Source organism: Anoplolepis gracilipes, chromosome 3, assembly GCF_047496725.1.
Source record: "Anoplolepis gracilipes chromosome 3, ASM4749672v1, whole genome shotgun sequence".
Classification (NCBI taxonomy): Eukaryota; Metazoa; Arthropoda; class Insecta; order Hymenoptera; family Formicidae; genus Anoplolepis; species Anoplolepis gracilipes.
Genome location: NC_132972.1, coordinates 6,936,933 through 6,959,298, shown reverse-complemented (window position 1 = coordinate 6,959,298; position 22,366 = coordinate 6,936,933). Strand labels below are relative to the sequence as shown.

General features: G+C 30.3%; 7 protein-coding genes across 9 annotated transcripts; 3 read left to right on the top strand and 4 right to left on the bottom strand.

Annotated features, from left to right (window-relative positions):
* Positions 1-241: 241 nt before the first annotated feature.
* Positions 242-3,529, bottom strand: Ccs (copper chaperone for superoxide dismutase). Of its 2 annotated transcripts, none has more exons than XM_072887666.1 (6): positions 3,290-3,529; positions 3,004-3,202; positions 2,329-2,518; positions 1,937-2,263; positions 1,740-1,858; positions 242-1,455 (listed from the first exon to the last, which is right to left on the bottom strand). In XM_072887666.1, exons 1-6 carry the CDS (start codon positions 3,302-3,304, stop codon positions 1,445-1,447), a joined length of 861 nt encoding a protein of 286 aa, XP_072743767.1. In that variant the 5' UTR covers positions 3,305-3,529; the 3' UTR covers positions 242-1,444. The 2 variants fall into 2 exon arrangements, with proteins under 2 accessions (XP_072743767.1, XP_072743768.1); XM_072887667.1 differs by lacking the exon at positions 242-1,455 and having other exon boundaries at positions 1,675-1,858; positions 1,937-2,118; positions 2,197-2,263; positions 3,290-3,527.
* Positions 3,530-3,975: 446 nt separating this feature from the next.
* On the top strand, positions 3,976-10,272 carry LOC140663471 (uncharacterized). Its single transcript, XM_072887664.1, has 6 exons — positions 3,976-4,408; positions 4,628-4,704; positions 5,036-5,117; positions 5,251-5,458; positions 5,721-6,931; positions 7,197-10,272. Exons 1-6 carry the CDS (start codon positions 4,349-4,351, stop codon positions 7,404-7,406), a joined length of 1,848 nt encoding a protein of 615 aa, XP_072743765.1. The 5' UTR covers positions 3,976-4,348; the 3' UTR covers positions 7,407-10,272.
* LOC140663472 (protein O-glucosyltransferase 2) lies at positions 9,745-12,747 on the bottom strand. Its single transcript, XM_072887665.1, has 8 exons — positions 12,310-12,747; positions 11,922-12,151; positions 11,508-11,719; positions 11,226-11,434; positions 10,900-11,144; positions 10,594-10,831; positions 9,960-10,259; positions 9,745-9,884 (listed from the first exon to the last, which is right to left on the bottom strand). Exons 2-8 carry the CDS (start codon positions 12,089-12,091, stop codon positions 9,765-9,767), a joined length of 1,494 nt encoding a protein of 497 aa, XP_072743766.1. The 5' UTR covers positions 12,092-12,151; positions 12,310-12,747; the 3' UTR covers positions 9,745-9,764.
* Positions 12,748-12,951: 204 nt separating this feature from the next.
* On the bottom strand, positions 12,952-15,570 carry Sec6 (Exocyst complex component Sec6). The gene has a single exon (XM_072887663.1). The coding sequence runs from the start codon at positions 15,385-15,387 to the stop codon at positions 13,117-13,119; it is 2,271 nt and encodes a 756-aa protein (XP_072743764.1). The 5' UTR covers positions 15,388-15,570; the 3' UTR covers positions 12,952-13,116.
* Positions 15,571-16,035: 465 nt separating this feature from the next.
* Mrpl27 (mitochondrial ribosomal protein L27) lies at positions 16,036-16,906 on the top strand. Of its 2 annotated transcripts, none has more exons than XM_072888658.1 (4): positions 16,036-16,125; positions 16,260-16,341; positions 16,456-16,625; positions 16,703-16,906. In XM_072888658.1, exons 1-4 carry the CDS (start codon positions 16,051-16,053, stop codon positions 16,904-16,906), a joined length of 531 nt encoding a protein of 176 aa, XP_072744759.1. In that variant the 5' UTR covers positions 16,036-16,050. The 2 variants fall into 2 exon arrangements, with proteins under 2 accessions (XP_072744759.1, XP_072744760.1); XM_072888659.1 differs by having other exon boundaries at positions 16,046-16,202.
* Positions 16,493-18,731, bottom strand: Tsen34 (tRNA splicing endonuclease subunit 34). The gene is made up of 5 exons (XM_072888657.1): positions 18,490-18,731; positions 18,123-18,394; positions 17,778-17,988; positions 17,530-17,691; positions 16,493-17,445 (listed from the first exon to the last, which is right to left on the bottom strand). Exons 1-5 carry the CDS (start codon positions 18,554-18,556, stop codon positions 17,240-17,242), a joined length of 918 nt encoding a protein of 305 aa, XP_072744758.1. The 5' UTR covers positions 18,557-18,731; the 3' UTR covers positions 16,493-17,239.
* Positions 18,732-19,131: 400 nt separating this feature from the next.
* On the top strand, positions 19,132-22,341 carry Mtl (Rac family small GTPase Mtl). The gene is made up of 4 exons (XM_072888612.1): positions 19,132-19,343; positions 19,960-20,085; positions 20,605-20,941; positions 21,026-22,341. Exons 2-4 carry the CDS (start codon positions 19,970-19,972, stop codon positions 21,158-21,160), a joined length of 588 nt encoding a protein of 195 aa, XP_072744713.1. The 5' UTR covers positions 19,132-19,343; positions 19,960-19,969; the 3' UTR covers positions 21,161-22,341.
* Positions 22,342-22,366: the final 25 nt, after the last annotated feature.

Here is a 22,366-nt window from a genome sequence, read left to right as displayed (position 1 = left end):
TTTATATAAATATCTTATATGACATTATATATATTTAAATTTATTATATACATTTTATTGAATAACACATATGAAAATAAACAAATATTAAAATTAATCGAATCAACTTTATTTATCAACTTATCCATTGCACTAACATTATCCATTACTACATTAATGAATACTTTGCAACTTTTAATTTTAATTTATGTGAAAAACAATTTTTAATTCATATAGGAATGGTTAATTAAACATCCATGAATAAAATTAACATCTTGTATTCTATGTCCAAATGGCGATACAAATCATTAAACTTAACGTCAAATGCCTCCAATTCTGACTTGTGTTTATCCAAGGGTATAATCTTACAGACACCATCGCATAATTCGAGAAAGATTACACGAGTCTTTGGAGCTACAATATCGTGATATTAGAATGTACAAGCGAAGGAACAAACCTACAAATTATAACAAAAGCTGATTTAAATACGACAGCTTATAACAGAAATCCATACAAAGATATTGATTTTCAAAAAGCAGTTATTGATCCAAGTTGATTACATGTGCTACACACACATATCTGCAGAATCTTCATGAATGGATAATATGGTCGGTTCATCGTTTTTATTCGCTCTTCGATCAAACAGACTATTTTTATAGAAATGTTTCTTTTTCTGAATAATGTAATGTTTTATTTCAGATTGACGTGAACAATCATTCATTATTTTAGTTTTAAATACATATAATATAATAATAAATATATAAATATATTTCTGCCTTAAGAAATTATACTTATACAAAGTTCTTTTAGTATCAATTTGTAATCAATTTTTTCTTAGCAAAAGTATTGAGGATAATAATAAATTATAACAATGCAATTTTCTTATTTGCAATATTATAAATTTTTTTAATCACAATTGAAAATTCGAGTAAGACGATTTAATTTAAAATTAACTGAAGAATATATATATATATATATATATATATATATATATATAAAATCCTGTTGCTTTTATGTAAAATTGACATGTACATATAATTAGTAGCTTTATACACATTAACTTATTATTAATTATTCACAGAAGAATCTAACCCAGAAGAATCTCTCTTAATAAGATTCTTCATTATCTATTCTTCTTTTTTAGCTCCAATTTTTAATACTGTGTTTCGGTGTATTAAACGATTTAATTAACTAATTGTATAATCAAGCTCTTTACTAGACAATTTAAATTAAATACTTTAATGCTATCATTTGTACATTTAGTGTTGCATTGTATTTTTATATCCCTACTGATACTATAGACAATCTTCAGTATTAACGACGCTGATAGAAATATATTGTTCACAATTTACTATTTTGTACTTAAAATAGGAATTACAAGGATATTAAGTATACCAAATGCTTTAATTTAATTATGCTGTTAGTCATTCCTTTTATATTTTTAGTTATTATATCTTCATGTTAATTACAAATTTGCTGAAAAGAAAGAACAATCATATATAAATTATTTTTGAAAGAAATTTATTAAAAGTTGTTAGTTATTAGAGTTTTAATTCTTGTGCAATAATTTAAATATAGAATATATAGAAAAGAAAGCTACACAAAAGTTGCAGCTATTAAATGTTATTAATGTAATTAGAAAATTTCTGAAATTGACAATTAATATACATGTATAATTAAATTTCTAGAAACAGTCTTTTTCTAGAATATTTAAATTATTATGCATATTTTCTCATTTGACTCTGTATATCTTTTAGTACCATGACTATTTGCAAGTGCTCTCTCTCTTTCATCCCATATTGTAAGACCATCACATGCACAAATTTTTTTTGTATTTTGTAATAATCCAGAAGATCTGGCTATAATACCACAAGCCAACCTATGTAAAAAAAAATTTAATTTATAATAAATAATGAATCAAACTTTGATACAATATAATAATTTATTCCATTTGTACCTAATTCCACTATTTCCATTTATTTTGGATTCTGGATTGTTACCTCTTCCCAAATCATCTGGATCATTAGTAATAATGAGTGATCTGCCAATAATTTCAGGTATTTTAAGGAACTTATCTATCCTTCGAAAAGTAGCTCTGCCTGTAGTGTCTACTAAGATATTACCTAGATCGCCAAGATGCTGCATAGACAATATCGTTATATTATTAAAACATAAAAGACATCTACAGAGAGAATTTAAATGGTTTTTTATATTTACTCTCTCAGACAGATCATTTTCAGGATCACCATGTGGAGAATTATTTGGATTGAAGTGCTCACCTACGCTACAATAAAAATAAAATTTATTCAGAATATTTATTTAGAAATTTCTATTTGTAAACTAACTTACCTATCACATCCATTAGATATATCACCACATTCATGTATATGCATACCATGTTGTCCCGGAGTTAATCCATCAACCGTACCATCTATGATACATCCCTCTGGAGTTTGTACAAATCTTATTACACCTTTGACGAGATCACCTACACTGTACCCTGAGTTTCCACCCAGCATTGACACAGCGCTTAATCCAGCTGTAAAAGTTAAGTACAATCAAATTTTAATAAGCATAAACAATTATATGTTAATAACAATTATACATACAAGATGTACATATATAGATATATATTTTAAAAATATATTTTTTTTCTTTTAGATAGGAGACTTTCTCTACATAATATACTATCTTTTTCTTTTTGATATTTTGATCTTTTGTCAATTAGATTCATCAAAACCTTTAAATACATATTCACAAAAGTTAAAAATGAGCAGTTTTGGAAAAATTATGAATGAAATAAATAAATGCAAAAGAAAAAAAATTATATAAATTTATAATATATATATAATTAAAATATACACTATCATAGGTTTGTTTTTTATTCCTGCACTTCTGAACTAGTGCAGTAAGTTAGAACGAGAAAAAGTATATTTGTCTTATTCTAACTTCTAACTTATTGCACTAGTTCAGAAGTACAGGAATAAAAAACAAACCTCATGATAAAAAAAAATACGTTTATACCTCCATATCCTTTCAACACTGCCTGCCTTCCAGTTTGTTCGATCCTTTCTTGTATGATAGAGTAAGGTAGATCCGTTTCAACGATAACAGTGCCACGTTCCAATGATATATCAATATTTCTGATACCCTTCAAGTCTGCCACACTTTTGGAAATTGCATTGATACATTTTTCACATGTCATATGCACTGCAAACTCAATCTGTGGAAATAATGAGCCATTATATATAATCTACAAATTTTATAATATTGTACTTCAGTTTGCCAATAATGCAAAATAATTGCTCACTTTTGCAGAAGCCATTGTACGTGTAATTATATCAAAATGATAAGCACATTTTTTTTATTGCACCGGTTATGCAGATCTTTTCTTTTTTTGCATAGACAACTGTTATATTATCTTTCCTAATTTATATACGCAATTTTCATTTTTTCTCCTATTTTCCTCGTAAAATTCGTAGATGTATAATTACATTCGTATCATATCACACGTAAAGCCATAAAAAAAGTAATGCGCAAAATTTTTTGAATTAAAATCTGTTCTGAAATTGACCGTAATTTACATCATTTATTTATGTATCTGAAAACGCACCTTAAATAGATCTTTTCATTGTGTAGAGTGTAGTGTTTATTTGACCAATCAGGATAAAAAGAACGAAGATTTCTTTATTCTGATTGGTCAATCAAAAATAATTCGCTGTCACTCGACGTGAAGATTTTTGAACGCAATTCAATGCACGAGCATACAAAATCTCGTCTTTATAATAATTACAAATAAATATTTTTGTATAAATATATACATAGATATATATACATATATTTATTTATATTTATATTAAAATTTTTAATATATATATATATATAGTATATTTTTTTAATTTATACATATGTTTCTCTATAATTGTCGAAGAGAAAAAAACCACGAGCTTTGGTATACGCCGTCAGTGGCGTTGCTTTCCCAAGCTCTTTTATTTCGGAAATGATCCGATCTCTCGTCTCTCTCGTTCCCGAAAAATTGGATACGTATTTCGCAGGATAATTGCTGATAATTGCCGTACGTACGTGCAAGATATATTTCAACAAAAATATCCGGCTGTACTGACGAGCGGTTTGTGGTTAGATAACGCGCGGGTCAATCGATTTCCGTGAGATCTTCGCTGATCCCGCGTAAATAATCTCTGCACTTTCGGATAAGTCGTCATCGCGAAAACATGTTCCGAAAATACGACGAAAATGGACGTGCCACACGCACGTGAGACGTTTTTAGATAACTTTTCGTGAAAGAGAATACCTCTTGAATTGTGTCGATTTTTCTCGTTGAAGAGACAAATTGTGAATTTCTTCGAAAATGTCTGTGACTTTTGCGCAACGTGGTAGGCCACCTCCAAATCCTGCTCAAATACAAAAGGTAAAGAAGTTGATTATAGCATTACAAAAAAATGCAGTTATTCTAATTAAACTAATACATATATCACTTATAATTAAAAAAATTAAATAAAATAAAACGTCAGGTGCGCTTTTACTGTTCTGGGAATCATATATATATATATATATATATATATATATATATATATATATATATATATGATATATATATATATGTCTATACATTTATGCATTTTTCTAGATGCTTGACGAGAATAGTCAACTTATACAAATGATTCAAGAGTATCAAAATAAGGGCAAAGCACAGGAATGTATACAGTAAGTAATAATGTTTAGATATATTGAACTGTTCTGTTTTTAATTCTAATATTAAATCAATATTGTGTCTGTGGAATAATATTATATTAACAGCTAATAAAAGAAAGTTTATGCAGTCTTCTACTATACTTTTATATCACAAAAGCTACACGAATTTTCTTGATTATCTGATACTAAGAATTAAATATTTTAATTTTTACAACATAATAGTTATGTGCCAAGCTATGTTTTAGTACTGAAAAAATCCATTCTTTTAATATTAACTAATATTATCTTTTTTTTTTTAAGTATACTTTTAAGAAGTTTGAAATTTATTAGACTTAATTTTCAGGTACCAGCAAATGCTACATCGTAACTTGGTATATTTAGCATCTATTGCAGATGTGAATCAGAATCTTCAAACTTTATTACCTGTAAGCAACAAGTTTCAAACAACAAAAGAAAAACATACAGTAATAAAAAATATTTAATCCAATAAAATCATAAAATCAAGTAAAATTTTTGCAAAAAATTGAAGATTTAATTAAATTTTTTTTTTGTTTCAAGCTACCTCAAGGTATTCCCAATGGTCCACAGCATGGTATGATGAATCCACAAGGGCTTCCAAGTGGTCCAGGTGCTTCAGCTGGTCCTGGAGGAGAAATGACTCCGAATACACAGCCAACTATGCCAATGTCGAGTTTTAATCAAGGTCAACCAATAGCACAAGGTTATCGTGGGGCTGTGATACCTGGTCAAGGACCTACCATAAATAGTATGTTACTTTTCAGTTTAAATTTATTACAGTTTTCTTTATATTCTTAATTTGAATTTATTTCAGATATATGATTATGTATTAATCAAATCTGAAATAATTATAATCTAAAACTAGATGTTTGAGATTAGATAATACTTTATCTGATATATTAATTTGTCAACATATGATTATGTATTAATCAAATCTGAAGTAATTATAATCTAGAACTAGATGTTTGAGATTAGATAATACTTTATCTGATATATTAATTTGTCAACAGGACCTCCAACTGCGCCAGGTCCACAGCAATATAGAGGTCCACAAGGTTATCCTCAACAACCTTCACAGCAAGGTTATCCTGCTCAATATACCAGTCAGAATCCTGGTTCTAATTACCAAGGACCACAAGGATCTGCATATACTCCTGGTCAACCGAATCAGTATGGACCACCAAATACTTCTCAACAACAAGGATATAGTCCAGCGACGCAGCCAAATTACGGTCCTCCGACTACAGTGAACAGTTATGGTCCACAACCAGGTGGTTATCCACCGCCGGGCACGACTCAGCCACCTTCCGGATACGGACCACCACCGCCAAATCAGCAAGGCTATCCACCATCAAACGCTTCACAGCAAAATTTCTCATCAGGTAGTCAACAACAACAACAACCAGGACAATATGGCAGTCCTAGTCCACAACCAAATTATCAGCAGCCTCCGTCCCAAGCGCCACCACAAAACGCATACGCTGCTGGACAACCTGGAAATTATCCTCCTCCATCCTCACAGGCATACGCGAATAATGTTCCGCCGCAAAATTACCCACCACCTCCGACAACCAGCGCGACTCAACCTCCTCAACCTGGATCTCAGCAAAATGCGGGTCCGCAGCCCAACTATGTTAGCCAACCGAGCCCAGGTCCTGGCGCGACGCAGTACGGTCCCGTTTCTACATCTCCGCCATTTAGTACTTCCTCCGCGAGCGGCGGTAATACTTATGCTCAGAGCAGTCAGCCGACAAGCACACCGTCTGCCTCAACGCAGACGTATCCACCAAGTAGCGGTCCGCCACCAACATCGCAGGGTGGAAGCTATGCACCCCCGGTTCCGCCAGCCCCTTCTGGATATTCTGTTCATCAAACACCTCATCCGACGTCGCACCCTCCACATCCGCCGCCACCGCATCAATCACCTCATCAGCCACCGCACACCCCGCATCAACCATCCCATCAGCCATCACATCAGTCTTCCCATCAACCGCCCTCTCATCAATCGCCGCATCAACCACCGCAACAATCTCAGCAACAGTCACAAACAGCTCCGCAGACGCAACAGCAGTCTTCTCAGAGCCCAGCTCCGAGTGGCTTTCAACCACCGTCCGGCCCACCGCAAGGTCCTGCCCCACCACCAGGCCCTCAACAACAGCCTGCTTATGGGCCCACTACTACGCAAACATACGTTCCACCAACACCAGGAGGGCAACCACAGGTATTGTTCAAGTGATTTATTTACTTTGATACATTGAACTAAGTAATTAACCATTTAGATTTATTATTTGTTTCGCAACATGATTTATTACATTATCTATAATTTACAATATTCTTTATAAAATTAAAAAAATGTTTATATTTACTTTATAAGTTGCATTTAAAATTTGTATTTTTATTTATATGTGAAAGTGTTGTATATATGATGCAGATATAACAGATAAATAATACATTTACCTGAATTCATTATTCATTGAAAATTCTAGATTTACAGCCCACATCCACCACAAGGGGGACAACATTATGGGCATCCGCAGTATCCTCCTCAAAGTTATCCTCCGCCGCCAGCAGGTCAAGGATATCCACAGTATCCTCCACGACCACCTGGTGGACACATGCCTCCTCCACCAGGACCACAAGGGCCACCACCACCTAATCAGTATGGAGGTTATGGTTATCAACCACCTACACAATAAAATACATTAACTCCTAAATTTACATAGATATTAGATTAATGTGTACATTGGAATATTTTCATTTGCATTTTTATTTACATTGTATTGTTTAAGTTAATGTACTTTATTAATGTAAAAATTTACAATATATTAATATAGATATTGTGGATATCCATATTAACATGAATGCAAAGGGTTCCACCAGTGATGAGATTAGACGGAATTGTATGAAGAACTTTATATATATATATGTATAATTCATTCTAGTGTAATTCGATATATCACATCTAATATAATAATAAAAAATATGTAGAAAAAAATTATGTATAAATTGAAATTCGAGAATTGCTATAATAAATATACAGATAAACTTAAATTACAACTGTCGACAGTTTCAGTATTTACATATTTAATGTGTGATGTAATTTATAGTAATTTATATATAATTTTGTTTATATTTATATACACGCACATATATATATATAGTTCAAATTATATAAAAAAAACAACTCTTTTTTTATATCATTGTTAAATCTCTGAAATGGAGTATGCTAAATATTCTAAATGACTTTTATGAGTGTGTGCCGAAACTCTCTTAATTTAAAAAAACGTATACACACACGTAAATATGATAATTATATTGTTCTTTGATCTTTTGTTTTAATATTATCTGTGTACATACAACAATAAAACATATGGCACACGATGCGATTTTTCGTGTTAAATTGCATGCAAGGCATCTTGTCAGCAGTCATGTTGAGTTGCTAGAAATTTAATGAGATGCTTGCTATCATGTATGCCAGTGTGTTGGTTTTTGATAAGTCTGGTGCTGTTTTTCTTGTGTGTTTTATTGCTAATTGTGTGACTGCAATAATATTCAATCATATATATCCACTATTTTCTATCATAGAAAAAGAATTCATAAAGCATAGATCAAGACCTAGTTTAAATTCTTTTTAATTTGTTATCATAATATTTTATTATTTCATTAAATTTGTAATACAAAGTATAACAAAATTCATTTAATAAAATAAATTTTATTAAATTTAATTTCATTGAATTATTTTGTTATGATATAATTTGGATTTTTACTTACACACAAGACTCATTTTTGTATACATCAATTAAAAAACTTCTATAGCTTCCTTTGTCTATGTAATCATATCTTACAACAATTTTTTCATATCAAATCTAAGAAACATATACGAAAGTATTTCATGTGTCAAGACAGACAGATAATAGATTTAAGTAATATAAATAGTAAACAAATTTTTATATCTTTATTTCTTCTTAAAAGACTTTTTGAAAGATTTTAACCTGTTTTATATGAAATATTATCTCAAGGCAATGTTATCGCAAAACAATCTATATGTTTGAAGTCAAAACTAGCAATGCTCTTACCATAACATCATGTAGCATAATCAACAAAACAGAACGTATCCGTTAACAAAACTAGCATGAAAATTTACATCGTGTGCCGTGAACTTAATATAGATATCCATCAGTTTCATCATTAGGTTCATAAAACTTTATATATATATATATACATATTTTTTTTTTTTTTTACTATTTTAAATACAATAAAGATGATGAACTTCAAATTTTATTTTTATTACAAATATATACGTAATTTTTTATTCATATAATTAGAGAATAAATATAAATTGAAAGTGAAAGAGAATTATAATTCAATGGTACAAATATACCATATATAAGAAACTAATAAGTATTTGTTCTAATTTTTTGTTTGTGTGTATTGTCATTGTATAATTGATGTAATGAAATTTAATTTTATAATTGATATAATGTGAATGTATATAGAAATTTTTCCATATTACACATATATAATTCGCAATGGAATTCACGATATAATTAAAAAAGGGAGACGATGCATTTTTGTCATACCCTTGTACAGTGAAAGCTCCTTATTCACGACCAGAAAATTCCATATTCGCGGAATCTATCCCTCGCGAATAAGGCGGCTCGCTTTGACTGTTATTCCATAAATATTTTTCGAGGAAGATGTTGATAACTGTACAAATAATGTGTATCGTGTTCAATTTTTCTTGCAATATAATTTAGATTAAATAAAAAGATTAAATGATATAAAAATAGTTAACAGGTTGTGCGTGTGTGTGTACAAGAAAATGTGTTGTAAAAGAAAAAATTCATTAAATAGTAGAAAATTGTCTGTTTTTCAAGTTATGAAGTTTTAATGTCTATATTTCTTTTCATTCTTAACACATACCCACGCATACAATTAACGATAGATATAAAATCTTAATAAACAGATGTGTATACATGATACTCATATGACAATGTGAATTTCCATTGTATAAATTAATAATAGAAAAATGTTAAACAAAAAAATGTTAAATTCTATAACTCATCTTTAAAGTTTAAATTGCTAAAATGACATTGACAAGAATGACTAGGTTGCGGTACTAATTCCATATTATCTAGTATTTTAACTTCACTTTTCAAGCGTTTACTCCATTCCTGAAATATAAAAATTATATTATTTGACAAAGATATATCTGAGAAAAATATCTAAAATAAGACTTTCTCACATACATGAAATAAAACTGTATAGTAACATAATATATCACGTGGTAATAAATTGTCCCTTGCAAATTGTCTGGCAGATTTAACAATCTTTAATCCATCCTCGTCATGTTCCTTTGCCCACATAATTTTATCGACAAGATCCGAGAGATCGCTTTTTACAGGTACATAATGTAATCCAGGTGTAAGATCTTTATAGAAAAATTCATAATAATGGGAATTTTGTTTAAATACCAAAGAATCTCCAGCAAGTAAATATGGGAATCGATATGATGCTACTGTGCCATCAATATTCAGTTGATACTTGTACTACGAAAAAATATACATAGTCGATATAAAATTCCTAACATAAATACATCTAACAAAGTTTTGTATATAAATTTAACCTTTTTTTTAATGTGTGTAAACTTTAATATTATATTTAATATCTCTATCTATATTTCTAAGTTTGTGTGTGTGTGTGTGTGTGTGTACAATTTCAAAGTTATACACTTTAGAAGAAATAGAAATTCTCTACCTAATATAGCAAAATATGCCCCAAACTCTGTAGGCAAACTTTATATGCTTATATCGAATATTACGATAAGATAATGTAAAATTACTTCTAAAAGTATAACTTTGATAGAGATTTAATTTTTTTTACCTTAAAAAAATTAAAAAATGATATATGGTTTTGTGCAGGCCCATATTTATCCATTTCATTTCTGAAGAAGAAGAAATTAGTAATAGAAACATTGAAGAGCTCTGGATACTTTCTTGAAATATCTATTAAATCTAGCCGTTCCCTTCTGGAATCACGTCCACGCCAAAATAATTGTTCAATCTTGTTCTCCCATGACAGCCCAGTGTTACCTTGTACGGAGAGTGTATCTAACATTACCCTGTTTTTCAGGAATATAATATTGCAAGTAAAATGATAATTTAGATTAACATTATTAATGCATGTTACCTTCCCATTGCTTCCAGAGATGATTCTGTGATATCATATGTAGGCATAACAATATCCTTAGTATTGTCAGATCCGCACCATGAAAAGATAGGATAAAGCGGACCTGTATCAGGGACAAGCGGCCAATCACCCAGATTTACAAAGAATTCAATGTCTGGCAGTTTCACTTTACGTGCGAGCGATAACAATATAGCATCCATAAATATTTTAAAGCCAACATATTGACCATAACATTGCCTGTAAATCTAATTTAATATAGTTTGAGTCAACATTTATAAATAAAAATATAAAAATTATAACTTGATAGTATTTTATAACATATTTACTTTGTTAGATTTCAATACGTAATGGCAAATGCTAACACTGGTTGGTTGATCATATCTCTTGATAATGCTTTGACGTATTTTATCAAAATCAATATTTAAAAATGGAGAAAGATCACGATGTATTTGAGTGTAATTTTGGCATTGATAATAATGTAACCAATTAATGATTGATGGATTTGGACAATAACATTCCTCCTCATAAACAGGACCTAAAGAGAAAAATTTCTTTATTAGGCTTAGAAAGCTAGGCAGATTTTATATAAAAAAAAAATGCATACATACCTTTGATTTCTGAACGAGGCAATGATAATTCTTTTCCCTTAATCTTTACTTTAATATTAATATTAGAACAAGTATTAAAAACTTTATAGCGTACAATAAAACTTCCATCTTTACAGTCAAAAATTTGAGTCCATATGCGGCATGGTACATTATTAAAGGAATCTCCATATACTTGCCCAGTGATTATATTTTCACCAGGAGATTTTGTTAGGCTAAAATAATAATTAATAATTAAAATAACAAATGTAATAACAATTTTATATCTAGTTTAAATAAGTTATATAATAATATTATTATAATGCCATTCATGTCATTAATGACTTTATAAATGTTCAACATTTTTGTATGTTCATTTTGTTATTGAATATAATAAATATATATTAAGATATTATATATATATAATTGAATATTAACTTTTTTCCATTTAAATCTACAAGTTGTAGAAAAAAATATCTGGCACGTATGGTAATTTCTGCTGGTCTCAATCCTGGACCCCAAACAATCGTTTTCAGTGGATCTACATCAAAGTGATTTTTCGCTCTCGCGCAAACAAGTACCAATAACAATGTTATTAGTCGATACATTGTTGAAAATATTTAAACGAATAATGTACACAGTCCTAAATTAATATAATGCTCTTGTTACTGAAAAAAATGTAAATTTTTAAATTAATTATAAGGTTATGACATTTACCTAATATAATTTTTGCATAAGATTTAAATTATCTGTATGAAAACGCGTAAACTTTCACACGCTATAATTTATTACTCAAATTATGTTTACTTCTTGAACTTATACTTACTTGTTTTTTTATTATAAATGCATACATTTTCCAGTAATCGGCTGTTCGTACACGATTTACTCTTGCTAGTCAAAAATTTCTTTATATGTACGTATTGATAAATGTGTGCAGTGTGCAGTATATGTACATGTGCATTTGTGTCATGCACATACACCATATATTACAAGTGTTGTATGCTTTTTATTATGAAGCTGATAAACAGATTAAAAAAAAACTGAGATGATTACAATTGACCAATTAAGTTCAGGAAATTATTTTTCGCTAATTTAAATAAATAAATTTTATTAATATTACTTGAAAGAGTTTTAAAATCACTGACACTGTAGCAGAGAAACTTCTCTCTAATGGTAGTAAAATTTAAATAAAGAAAAAGTTAAAGAAAACATATAAGATTCATTGGCAAGATCAACTGACACATTATTGTTAATATGATAATTTTAATATAATTTTTGTATATTCAAAGTATTATCCATATATATATATACATATGTAATACACATTTTAATTTTTTAAATTAATTTTTACTAACATTTCCTATAACTTTTTGCATACATATATTGCATATAAATAAATAAAACTTTTAACATTTCTATATAAATTTGTCAATAAGAAATACATTATCATTAAACATTAGCAAATGTGTACAGCATTATATCATATTACATCTTTTTTTGTCTTTATTAATATGTTCTACGTTAAAAAATATATTTAATTTGGAAGAGTGATATATATATATATATATACACAATAATATTATATAGAAAATTGATTTCATTTTTTTGTTTCATAAAAGTTCTTTTTCCAATTTCAAGGCTTCCAACCAAGAAAGCTGTCCTGTATTACTATCTGCTTAAATATACTGCTCGAGATGGATTGCACCGGCTTTCGATTTCGTTGGGCTTCCATGATATAAGAAACCTTTCCTCGGGCTTCTGCTCGTGATATGTCGCCCCGAAGACCGAGCAGTCTAATCAGATGGTCCTCTGTCATGTCAGGATATTTTTCGATCAAGGAGTGCAGATCAAGCGAAAGAATCTCCGCGTCCTCGCATCTCAATACCTCGGCAAGACGTTTTATTATCTCGAACGGTGAATTGAAATTACCGATTTTCGGAGCAATTCTGTCAAAGAAGTTCTTCAATTTATCTGCCTCCGTCATTATTTTCGACGTACACGTCAAGCATTCGTCGTACGTTTTCAACGATATCTTCCTCTGTAACATCGCGGATATATAACGCTTTGCGATCAGATTCTGCGCTTCGGTAATAACATACTCGAAGTTTTTGGGACTCAGATGATTATAATCTTGAAAATAATCCTCCAAAGTAACGCAGATAGTCTCCACCGGGATGGGCGATGACAACCACTTGGGCGTGATCAAATCTTGAAAATGCAGCTCTAGATCCAAAAAGGATTCTTGCAACAATATGGTTGCAGCCTCGTTCCTCAATTGCTGATAATTTGCTAAAAGATTTTCAAATTTTACAGTGGCGTCTCCAGTAGTATTGGCAACCCAGTAAAGTTGTTTCATCTGCTGCGCCAACTCGTTGAACTGCATACAATTATTAACTATTGTAATCATATGATGAGTAAAATAAGGAACCTGACTCCTATCTTCAAAGTGTTTTGTTTTAAATTCTAGTATTGCTTGTCTATACATGTATCCATATTTAATTACTTGTTCAATACAGAGAACTAACGCCTGTGCCGTTAAATCTGAACTGATGGTTTTTGCAACTTGAAGATTTTGATCAATCATTTGAAATATAATAACTGGTGCTGCGGTGTGATAATATAGTTCTTGAGTACTGCTGTCAGGTAACATACCGCTTCTCCAATCAAGTTTTTCCGTTTCCAATGTTTTTCTCATCCAATCTTCATAATTTTGACACATGTTTCTCAAATACTTTTCCTGAAGATCGTTTATCATCTCGGGACTAAGTAGTGGACCAATATCAGATGTGTCGATATTTAACTCGGGATGCTGCATTAATTCTGGCCCTGTATAAGTATTCATAATCCATGCTAACAGAGAAACATATTCGTTACCCTCCAATCCACTGGTAATGATATCCTTTAAATGTTGGGATAGACTAGTATGATACATTTTAACAAAAGTCCTTACAATGTCATACCAAGGTGGGAAACAAGGCTTACATAGAGTCTTTACTACTCTCAAGTCTTCAAGGATTAAGAGTCTTGTAAGCTCTAAATATCTTACTAGCCACATTTTGTTATCCGCCCTCTCGTCCACCTGAGTTCCTTCAATTCTATTGGCAACTGATTTTTCTAATACCTTCATTGCCATATCCTTCCACCTCTTGGGTCTACCTGGTGCCATAAAACCACTTTGCTTGTGTCTTTGAATAGCAAATTGATCTGCTTTTTCTTCCCGTTCTATAATTCTTAAAGGTGTTACTATGATGGTAGGTTCCTTTCTGACTGTATTTAAAGTGCGACTCAACACCAGCCTGATCTGTTTTTCCATAAGTTGAGAAAGCATTTCCACATCTTCGAAATAAGCTTTCAGCATAATTGTATCCGCTGGTGACTGATTCGGCAATTTATGAAGCTCGTATAATAATTCATCCCTGGAAGTTTCAAGATCCATCAAACTCTGATGTGCGTGCAGCAACTTGCCTTCGTTTATCCACTGCTTGGTTTTCTCGACGCTCTCGGGAACGGTGAATATATGCTTTAAATTCTCCTTGGCAATGACATATTGGGAATGACGCATGTTCTCTTCCTGCACCGCTTGTAGTCTGGAACTGAGCTTCAGAACAGAACTAAACAGCTGATTAACATGCTCCAAATCTTCTTTGACAACTACGATACTTTCTAGAGAACTTTGTAGCTGTTCAAAGCCGACCCTAACTCCGTCCAATTGACTTTGCATCGCGGTCTTCAGCATCGTCTCGACGGATGCCTTTTTCCTGCTGATTCTACGCTTATACATGTCGATCTTTTCCAGTTGACCTGGCCGTTGCAAAAGATTTGTGACATATTTTGTACCCCTAGCTCTCGCTTCTTCTTCTAACTTTTGCAAATCCTCTATATTCGTCGTCATTTTTGTTGACATTTATATTTTGAAGCGAACTGTCAGAATAATATTCTTTTTCCTTTAATGGATTTTTGTCTCAGAATTTTCTTTTCTTCTTCTTTTCAATATCTCTTTTTTATTGGAATATAGAATTACAGTTTTTTTAACTTAAACTTCTGAATTTTACATATCAAACTGGCCATATATATATATATATATATATATATATATATATATATTGTAGTCCTACCAACCACGGACTAAGGTTAGATTAGATAATAATACTGCTCAATATAGAACCATAGACGTAGAATAGACTGCTGACTGCTCATGAAGGTAGTAGGGGTATCCATCACTGAGAAAAGGACAGTTGTCATTAATATGAATTTCTATCTCTTTCTAACGCAGAATAGTGGGAGAAGTATAGCGACCAATACGGTCAAAGCGTGTTGTTCTGCGCATACTTTGCTAAGTCTATTCTACTAAGTCTATGGTCGACCCTTAAAGAGATACTACACCTTTTGCTAGTATCTTATTGGTTATTTGGTCCCCTTTGAAAGGGAATGTAAGATCTCATTTTCAACAAGATGAAAAAGAGAGAAGCAAATGAGAATGAGAGAACTTGATTCGTCACGCCATATTGTGATTACACTTTCGAATGACGCACTAATGTTCCCTTCTTGTATATATACATATATACATATGATATGGCGTATTTCAAGGTTCTCTGATGTTTGTTCAGAGTTCATCACTTTTGGATTTTCAATAATCTTTACGGTTATTTTATTTTTCAAACTGTGATTGATTCGCAATTCTTCTTTTAAACTAATATAAATTTTTTAATTTAAAAAGAGGTATATTTTTCATGTAGATGTATTATTCTTAAAAGATGTACAAAATATCTGTTTCAGATGGCTTATCTGTCACAATTGCCTTCTCTTGCATTACAAAACATCCGACAGAACACAATATTAAACGATATTAGTAATTTAGGTTTGTAATAAGGCTATCGATATAGATTATTAATATACGATATAAATGAATATAGAGCATTAAATGTTTTGTATATTAGAATATTTAATAAAAAAACTTATTTTTTTTATTCAGCAAAAATATGTGTCAGATATGCTTCAAAGAAAGCTAGTACTAGCACTAGTAATTCATCTGGTAATCCTAGACCAAAACATAGAGGATGGAAAGTACAGGATGGACATCATGTAAAAGTGGGCCAAATATTGGTTACACAGTTAAAACCCAGGTTCCATCCAGGACTTAATGTGAATATTAGAGATATATGTTCTGATTACTATTTAAGTTCTCTGTATATTTATTAATACTTCTAATTATGTAATAGGTTGGTTTTGGGCGAAATGGAACTTTATTTGCCATAGAACCAGGTAAAGTAATGGTAACTTGTGAGAAAATTAATCCTTACTGGAAGCATACCTGGATTAAACGATGTTATGCTGGTCGTGAAGATCAAGTTATATATAAGAAACACTTTAATGTTATCCCTTATCGACAACATAATCGATTTCAATTGATTGACAAAATATAATTATTTGTGTCGTAAAAAGAAAATGTGTATAAAAGTTTTTAAATTAAAATCCTAATATTTATATACATTATGAGGCTAAATATTATGAGCTAAATATTTGGATATTACTTGATTATCTTATCTTTATAATGTGTGACTCATTAGTATAAAAAGTAACAAAAAGAAAAGTTTTCTAAAAAGATTTCAAATTAGAATTCAAATTTCTTCAATATTAAATTTGCAAATTAAAATTGCACGATATAAGTTAAAATTACAGAAATGTCCATGAAAAATAACTTTTCGAAAAATTAATTAAAAAAATAAATATGCTCTACTTAAAAATTTTGATTAATATTAACTATTTTCAAATATATTATTTTCCGCCCACTGAAAAGATTGATACTTTACTCTATCCTCTTCCTCATAATATGTAGCAAATACCAATGTTTTTCTGACATGACAACTGACTCTACATTGAGCAACGAGTTCCGTAATGGACATTTCCTCATCCTTGCATTTACACTGTATTATAAATTGTGAATGAAACATTATTGGATCACCTGTAAACAGAAAATGTTATGAATAATTAATATAATGCAAAGAAGAGAATTTTGTAATAATATAAAAAGAAACAAATGTTGCACCTGGATATACTAAAAAGTCGCCACCAAATTTTTCTCCACTAGTAATATAATATTCTTTTTCCCAAAGATCTTTGTATACTTTATATTTATGTCGTTGATTAGGAGTAAGTGGATAGTTCCACTCTACTACTTTTATGTCATCTTTATTAAACCATGGATATGCTAGTAATATAAGAATATAAATTATCAAATAATATATATTATATATAGGTATGTGTATATATATTACAGGTTTTTGTGTGCATTACCTGTGTGTGTTTGAACAAGAGCTTCTGTTTTACTTAAATTGGGTAATTTAGCCAATTCTTCCTCAAGCAAAGTTTGAGTATTAATTTCAATACTGTCTAAGGCTTCCTGTGTCTTTTTATCTAGTGGCTTTTTCATAGTTTTTTTGCTTGTATGCAACCCCAATATTTTGCGCTTTTTTCCTTCGACAATTTTATCCATCACAGAAGTAATCTTATAAAGAAAAATTTATTCCATTATAAAATATTTTCTTTTATCCCTTAATATTCTTTTAATATATATAAAATATATACTTTTAATATATAGAATTCTTTCAAATATATATAAATATATATAATTGCAATTACCTGTTTCCTTCTGTTTTCTCTTAAACATTCTATTTGCTGTATATATAGTGTGTCTCTATATTCTTGAAATTTTTTATTCAACGATTCAGTTGGTGGTTTTTCTAGACTTGAACATTGTATGAGACAAGCAATTTTTTTCTCAAGCAAGAGGGTTACTTCTTCTGGTAATAGAAGTAATGGAAGACCTGAAAATACATCTTGTCTAGTTGATCTTGGAAAGGAACCCACTAATTCACCAATTATTCTATGGTCTTGTCTAAGTCTCAACCAATCTATATAATCAAAATAAATATTAAATTAAACATATGCATACTCTAATATATATAATATATAGTATAATGTCTTACAAATGGTTTTTTTTGTTTACCATTTGCATTCCATACAAAAACATTATTTTTCGAAACAATGAGATATATGTTATTCAGTGTATCCATAATTGTTCAACTGATAATTGATAATCCCTCAGAAAGAAAAAGATGCATTATCAGAATATTTGTAATATAGGTAGTTTCAATTAGAGATCTTATTTTTTTAGACCGCACTTTTTCATAACTTGTTGAAAGCTGAAAGCCAACACAGGCAAACGCACCTAAGCTGTCAATTATAGATTGCGTTCGAAAATTTACTCGTCAAAATAATATTTCATAGACCAATCAAAAACGAAGAAATCTTTGCTCCTTTTATCCTTTGATTGGTCAATCAAATGCTACTTTATTTCCTCAAGTAGATTTTTTGAGATTGTTTATAAATTTAATAAATCATTGACTGACTTTTTGTGTCCTTTGTATATGTCCCTTGAAATAAGATTCACCTATTTTTTTTTCTCTATCTTTCTTTCTCTTTATGTATATCTAGGATATTATGCTGTACACACAAGTTGTTCCTGAACGGAATCTTTAAGACGCAATGTGTACCGTTCATAAGAGGACTGACGTCATAAGTCCATCATTTTTACGAACAATAAGTTTACGAAAAGAAGGGGGAAGAGAAAGAGAGAGAGAGAGAGACAGGGGTGAATTGTCGAACATCTGTCACCAAGCGAACGCCAGCCGCCAGCTCCGTTCAGTCCTGAAAACCGCGATACTGTCATGGCATCCGCTTTTGTGATTTTTTGAGACAGCCACGTACATACATACATACGTACATAAACGCAAATTCGCAGTGCGATCGGTGTTTTTATATAAGACAAATATCTCTTTTACTCCCTCGTACATACAAACGGTGAGTTTGCGATATCGTTCTGGTCGGCCAATCCTTGTTTACGTACTTGTATCCGCATGCAAGCAAGTATGGTGTGCGATTTTAGGGCAAGCCCTTCGGCTCAACGAGAGAATATATTAATTTTGCTGGACGAATGATCTGTAATACGAAATAATAACAACATCGCAAAAGTGATTTTTTTCCTCGAATTCATAAACTTTATTTAAAGCGCGAGTTATATTAATAAAAAGAAAGGATTACACACATGGGTGATTTTTTTAAATAGTGTTTTGAGATTGTATAATTGCTTACATTTCTTTAATGATTTATCATACATCGAAAATATTAATATAAAAACATGAATATTATATACTATACATATTTATATTATATTAAATATATTTAAATATATTGTTTGTCTCTTTGCATTTACAGTAGTTAATTAATAGTGATTCGTGAATATTGTGTTAAACAATAGATTAAAAAATTATTAATATTTTTCATTTAATTAATACATCAGTACAATATTGTCAAACATATGTACTTATTAATACTTCAAAATTTATATGGTACTAATAATATATTATTGAATGTGATATTATATAATGACATTAATAACATTTATCTTTTTCTTTAGATAATAAATCATGAGCTCAGGTAGACCAATAAAATGTGTAGTAGTAGGAGATGGGACAGTAGGAAAAACTTGCATGTTAATCTCATACACAACAGATAGTTTTCCTGGAGAATATGTACCTACTGTGTAAGTAATGGTATTTATATTATTGTGAATGTTGCATAGTATCTCCTTTTTGTGAAAGAATTTTTTACTTTTATAGTTTATATATTAAGGACATACTTTATGACAAGGTTTTTGTCTTAGTTTCTTTCTTAGACCAATCAAATGCAGTGGCTAATAATAGCAGAGAATATGAGATACCTAACTGCTGTGTACAGGAAGTAATTTATTTCAACTTGTCTTTTTATGTTGCTTCCTGCCCTTTAGATTTTCACAAATCTATTTTTGCTTTATCTGAAACATAAGAATTCACTAATATGTTTCTCAGCTTATATAATTTTTTATAATTTTTATATTAAAATATAAATATCTAAATAAAAATAAATAATGAATGAATAACTATTCTTCATTTTCTTTCTAGTCAAGATTTAAATAAAATTTAAATAATTAATATTTAAATAAAATATTTAAAAGATAATGTTGAATAAATTAAAAATAGATTAAAAAATATAAAATGTATACTAAGTTTCTAATATTTTTCAGATTTGATAACTATTCTGCACCGATGGTTGTTGACGGAATTCCAGTTAGTCTAGGATTATGGGACACAGCAGGACAGGAAGATTATGATAGACTTCGTCCTCTTTCCTACCCTCAGACAGATGTGTTCCTCATTTGTTTCTCAGTAACGAGCCCTTCATCATTCGAAAATGTAACCAGTAAATGGTACCCTGAAATAAAACATCACTGCCCAGATGCACCAATGATACTCGTTGGAACTAAAATAGATTTACGAGATGACCGTGAAACGCTTACTGCCTTAGCTGAACAAGGCCTTAGTGCTATTAAGCGTGAGCAAGGACAGAAGTTGGCAAACAAGGTTTGTAGAAAAGTATTTTATATCCTACATAGTTTTAACATACTAGAGTAATCTAACGATAAGAGATTACAATATATGTCATAGATTCGTGCAGTGAAATATATGGAGTGTTCTGCTCTCACGCAGCGTGGACTGAAGCAGGTATTTGACGAAGCGGTACGTGCTGTTTTAAGACCTGAACCGCAAAAACGTCGGCAAAGGAGGTGCACTATGTTATAAACGATAAAAGGAATTGCGAAGAAAATCAGCATAATAAAACGTAACGTATATATAGCAACAGATCAAAATAGATCTGATAATTGAACGCAAAGAAAAAATATGAATGTTTTTAAAGAGAAGATGAATAGTACATGTGCATTTTAACGAATTATTCTGGCAGCTATAGAATATACCGCATCACAGAAAAAGTACAATATATAACTTTCTGGTCTCAGTCGTACGATGCTAATTCATGACCAGAAAGTTTAGACAACGAGAAAGTAAAGAAAGAAAAAAGAAAATAGGATCAAGAGACACGATAGTGTCTGCGCTAAGTTCCGCGCAAGCAACAACAAGGCACTTCGTGTATCTTTAATTATTTAACAGTAATTACAGAAGGTTATTGTAAGTGTCATTTCTTAAAGTTGCGTTTACGCATATATTTGCTGGAAAAATATGTGACCATAATAATATGCGGTCAATAGTAACGGGAAAAGAAGTTCATCTTCATATTTTACAAGAGAATCTCTGTTAATTAATATTGCAGTCCTGCAAATCAATGATAATACAGTGTAAATGTACTGTGATGATTAAAAGCATTAAGCACCAAAGCTTTACTTATCAGGGCTGCCAGATTTTCGACTTTTTACATTTACAATATAGTAGGAACATTGATTTTAGTACATGTATAGCTATCATAACAATCACATGCTGGAAAGTTTTACAAGAAGTAAAACTAGCATTATATAGAATTATTTGAACATACAGTGCCATAGCAACGAAGAATCAAATAAATGTCGCAAGCACTCTCAATCACAATCAGTTCTAGACAATATATGTGTGTATTTTACTAACAACAATTAAGAGTTTCCTAATATAGAATTTTTTACCAGGAAAAGTTTTTCCGTTAAAGAAATTAAAGTATATAATGTTTTCTTGGACAAAAGTATAACATTTGTGGGCTTTCTATTTTTTTAGAAAACATTATTAATTATTTTACTTATATTTCTAACAAAAAATGTATGATATGCATACAAAATACTGCCATATAAAATAACATATTAATGTGAAAATTCATAGTATTCGTCGCATCGTTAAAGAAGGAGAATTAATAATATTATGCAAATTAAATTTGATAATGATGCATAAGATACTTTATTGTCTAGAATTGCAAAAAGTTTTCCAGTTATTAAAACATATTAAAAGAAAAAATAATGTTCTATGTCT

What these genes read in the sequence shown, in the direction of transcription:
- Ccs (XM_072887666.1), bottom strand. An exon ending in AGTGTTGAAAGGATATGGAG is followed by an intron (nt 2,519 to 3,003) that starts GTATAAACGTAT and finishes TAACTTTTACAG; the next exon opens with CTGGATTAAGCGCTGTGTCA. An exon ending in AATGGAAATAGTGGAATTAG is followed by an intron (nt 1,859 to 1,936) that starts GTACAAATGGAA and finishes TTTTTTACATAG; the next exon opens with GTTGGCTTGTGGTATTATAG.
- LOC140663471 (XM_072887664.1), top strand. Translation starts at nt 4,349, where the DNA reads ATGTCTGTGACTTTTGCGCAACGTGGTAGGCCACCTCCAAATCCTGCT. An exon ending in ATCCTGCTCAAATACAAAAG is followed by an intron (nt 4,409 to 4,627) that starts GTAAAGAAGTTG and finishes GCATTTTTCTAG; the next exon opens with ATGCTTGACGAGAATAGTCA. An exon ending in AAAGCACAGGAATGTATACA is followed by an intron (nt 4,705 to 5,035) that starts GTAAGTAATAAT and finishes CTTAATTTTCAG; the next exon opens with GTACCAGCAAATGCTACATC.
- LOC140663472 (XM_072887665.1), bottom strand. Translation starts at nt 12,091, where the DNA reads ATGTATCGACTAATAACATTGTTATTGGTACTTGTTTGCGCGAGAGCG. An exon ending in GTAGATTTAAATGGAAAAAA is followed by an intron (nt 11,720 to 11,921) that starts GTTAATATTCAA and finishes TTATTATTTTAG; the next exon opens with CCTAACAAAATCTCCTGGTG. An exon ending in TCTCTGGAAGCAATGGGAAG is followed by an intron (nt 10,832 to 10,899) that starts GTAACATGCATT and finishes CCTGAAAAACAG; the next exon opens with GGTAATGTTAGATACACTCT.
- Sec6 (XM_072887663.1), bottom strand. Translation starts at nt 15,387, where the DNA reads ATGTCAACAAAAATGACGACGAATATAGAGGATTTGCAAAAGTTAGAA.
- Mrpl27 (XM_072888658.1), top strand. Translation starts at nt 16,051, where the DNA reads ATGATATGGCGTATTTCAAGGTTCTCTGATGTTTGTTCAGAGTTCATC. An exon ending in AAACGATATTAGTAATTTAG is followed by an intron (nt 16,342 to 16,455) that starts GTTTGTAATAAG and finishes TTTTTTATTCAG; the next exon opens with CAAAAATATGTGTCAGATAT. An exon ending in GGTTCCATCCAGGACTTAAT is followed by an intron (nt 16,626 to 16,702) that starts GTGAATATTAGA and finishes ATTATGTAATAG; the next exon opens with GTTGGTTTTGGGCGAAATGG.
- Tsen34 (XM_072888657.1), bottom strand. Translation starts at nt 18,556, where the DNA reads ATGGATACACTGAATAACATATATCTCATTGTTTCGAAAAATAATGTT. An exon ending in TTTTGTATGGAATGCAAATG is followed by an intron (nt 18,395 to 18,489) that starts GTAAACAAAAAA and finishes TTGATTATATAG; the next exon opens with ATTGGTTGAGACTTAGACAA. An exon ending in CGACTTTTTAGTATATCCAG is followed by an intron (nt 17,446 to 17,529) that starts GTGCAACATTTG and finishes TTCTGTTTACAG; the next exon opens with GTGATCCAATAATGTTTCAT.
- Mtl (XM_072888612.1), top strand. Translation starts at nt 19,970, where the DNA reads ATGAGCTCAGGTAGACCAATAAAATGTGTAGTAGTAGGAGATGGGACA. An exon ending in GGAGAATATGTACCTACTGT is followed by an intron (nt 20,086 to 20,604) that starts GTAAGTAATGGT and finishes AATATTTTTCAG; the next exon opens with ATTTGATAACTATTCTGCAC. An exon ending in GACAGAAGTTGGCAAACAAG is followed by an intron (nt 20,942 to 21,025) that starts GTTTGTAGAAAA and finishes TATATGTCATAG; the next exon opens with ATTCGTGCAGTGAAATATAT.